The sequence below is a fragment of the Balaenoptera acutorostrata genome, chromosome 2 (assembly GCF_949987535.1).
Source record: "Balaenoptera acutorostrata chromosome 2, mBalAcu1.1, whole genome shotgun sequence".
Classification (NCBI taxonomy): Eukaryota; Metazoa; Chordata; class Mammalia; order Artiodactyla; family Balaenopteridae; genus Balaenoptera; species Balaenoptera acutorostrata.
Window position 1 is genome coordinate 40,133,947 of NC_080065.1, and position 2,707 is coordinate 40,136,653.

General features: G+C 41.7%; 1 protein-coding gene across 1 annotated transcript; it reads right to left on the bottom strand.

Moving 5' to 3' along the window:
- Window positions 1-455: 455 nt before the first annotated feature.
- Window positions 456-2,336, bottom strand: LOC103010273 (protein SAAL1-like). Its single transcript, XM_057540851.1, is given in 2 exon segments — window positions 456-1,060; window positions 1,062-2,336. Coding segments are annotated over 2 exon segments (1,458 nt in total). The 3' UTR covers window positions 456-877.
- Between the last annotated feature and the right edge of the window lie 371 nt (window positions 2,337-2,707).

The window sequence follows — 2,707 nt, forward strand, 5'->3', positions numbered from 1 at the left end:
CTAGCATGGAGTCAATACAAGTAAAATGGATAGACAGGTTTGCATATTGTGGCAAACACCATGGATTGGGTACACTCAAAAGCCATTCATATCTCCCTTCTCTCTCTCCTTTCTCTCCTGTAGAGGCTAGAAAGAAAAAAGTACTTGATTTCAAATACCTGCAGTTAGGAACGGCTATGCGACATGGTTCTGGCCAGGGAGGGCTGTCCTTTACAAATAAAAAGGTAAAGACTTGCTAGAAGAAAGCCCCTTTGCTTCTTTCTCCCTTTTCCTCCCTGAATGTGGAAGAAAGGACCAGAGATATTATAGTCCCCTTAACCACAAGACAATAAAAATGAACACAGAGGTCTACCTGGCAGACCACATAGAGGTGAAAGAAGTCAGGGTCCCTGAGCCACCTTATCAGGGCTGGACTGCCCACCTCTGGACTTCTTATTGCATAAAGTACATACAAGTTATCAGATTAAGCAACTACTATAGTAGGGTTTTCTACTAGTGCAGGTGAATGTACTTGTAGTGGATATGAATACAAAATTCTGAGTAAAAATCAAATTAAGAGTTACAAAGAAAATCCTCACCAACCCCTCAAATATTCTAAAAAGAACCTCAATGATAAGCTTGTATTTTGTCTTCTTTACCTGAAGAAGACAAAAGACTGCACAACCAATACAAAAAAGAAGTGGCGGGGGGCGGGGGAGATGATGTTTGATGGTAGTGAAGCTAGATTCCAATGCCAAACAAAAATGAGATAAGGCTGGAGGAGAAGGGCATGAGTATAAAACCAAACAATTATGGTCTAATATTTCTTGTTTGTCAATTTCAACTGTCAGCAAGGAAAACAGAGTTCATTTCTTCAGCAGAGGAATCCCAATAGTTTTTAAGTCTGAACCTTCAAACTTGGGAAGCTTTCCTCCAGGTTACCAGCAAAGGTCTTATCAACTTCACGTAGGATTTTGAGGAAGTCTTCTACCACAGGGTTATAGAGAGGAAGAAGGTTTTCAAATGCACAGGAACACTTCTGTTTGCTTAACTGGCCCTCCTTTCGTCCCTGAGCTACAGTCTTCCTTTGTTAAAACTTGGAAAATATTAGAAAGAAATTCACATGAAATATCCTTCAAGATTTTCAAGTGGAAGTCATCCTGGGTTAAATCAGACTTTTTAGTTTCTTCTGTGTTAGACTCTGCTGAGTTCTCTGGTTTCTTTTGACAATGTTTCATATTTTGTAAGACACGAACCAGGCTGTCGATTAGAGGAAGATCTACTTTTCCTGTCTTTAGATACTCCTGTTCGGCCTGTGAGGCATAGATGGCGGACAACACTGAAAAAACAGAGGCTAGCACTGTTTTCTGCTCTTGAAGTATGACGGGTGGATCATCAGACTGGCAGAATTCATGGCACACCAGGTCAAAGAGTAAATTCCAAGTGACTTTTCCAGTGTCAGGACACTGTACAATTGCTTGAATTCCATCATCCACTGTAGTCAGCAGCTGTAAGATACGCATGTAAACATCGAGCCCTTCTGGATTTTCAGAACGTACTTGTTTGGCAGCTTCAAGTACGCAGGGCACAATTCGAAACACTGGCTGCTGTTCAGAATCTTCCTGGGGTTGGTCCAGAGGCTGAACAGCCCCATTTCTAATCCATTCCAATATTAGCTTCTCATCCAAATCAAAGAGCTTGTCCACAACCTCCCCGACCTTCACCAGCAAGTCAACATTTGTTGAACTTGACATGATGAAGCAAATGCTATCATAAATAGCTGGATGTTCTCGGATTCTTTCAACCCAGACAATGGCCACTTCTGTCTGGGAAAGGCAAGTAAGCAACAACCTGCTTGTTTCCAGCAGAGTAGGAGGGTCTGAATCACACAGACAGTACAATAATACCTGGCCAAGATTTTTGTCACTGCTGATGGACACACATATCTCCTGGAAACAGGCCATATTACCTAAAATTCCCACACAGATTTCCTGCCAAATCAAATTTCACAGGTCACAGTCGCTTCTTAATCGAGGACATTTGGATTTGGCCAATACTCCCATAAATATGTCAGGAGCATTAAATTCTTGGAGAAACAAAGCCACATCCTCATCCATTGACATATCCCACACTCTGCAGATTTCATTCTCCATTTCTTCATCAAGCTCCATCTGCTGCTCCTCATCATCTGAGCTGGATTTGGAGTTTTCAGGGCTAACAATCTGGATGAGCCTGCTGAGGACGCCGAAGAGCCAGTGCTTGCTGTAGACCGTGCTGCCTATGCAGTCCCCCCCGGCCGCCTCCTCCTCCTCGTCCCCGTCCCGATTCAGCGGCGGTGGAGAAGGATTGCGGTCCATCTAGTCAATATTGATACAGATGATTATAACATAATTTTAAACATTGTCTAATTTATCTGAGCAATATTTTTTATAAGGCTAGTGGTTCTCTGAAGCAAACTAATAAAAAAGAAACCTTAATGAACTGTTGGCTTGAATTGTTTCAGCTCTGTAAGATAATGATGTTGAATCTTAAACATGAGAAAAGTGGAGAGGAGTTAAAGGAGACGTAAAAAAAGAGGTTAATAGTTAAGAAAATGGTAACTATGAGAAAGGTGTATCAGTTAGTACCACTTAACAAAACTCCATGACATAAAATGGCAACCATTTTTTTAACTCCTGTATTTGTAAGTCAGCTGAGGTTGAGCTGATCTGGTCTGGGGTTAGTGAGG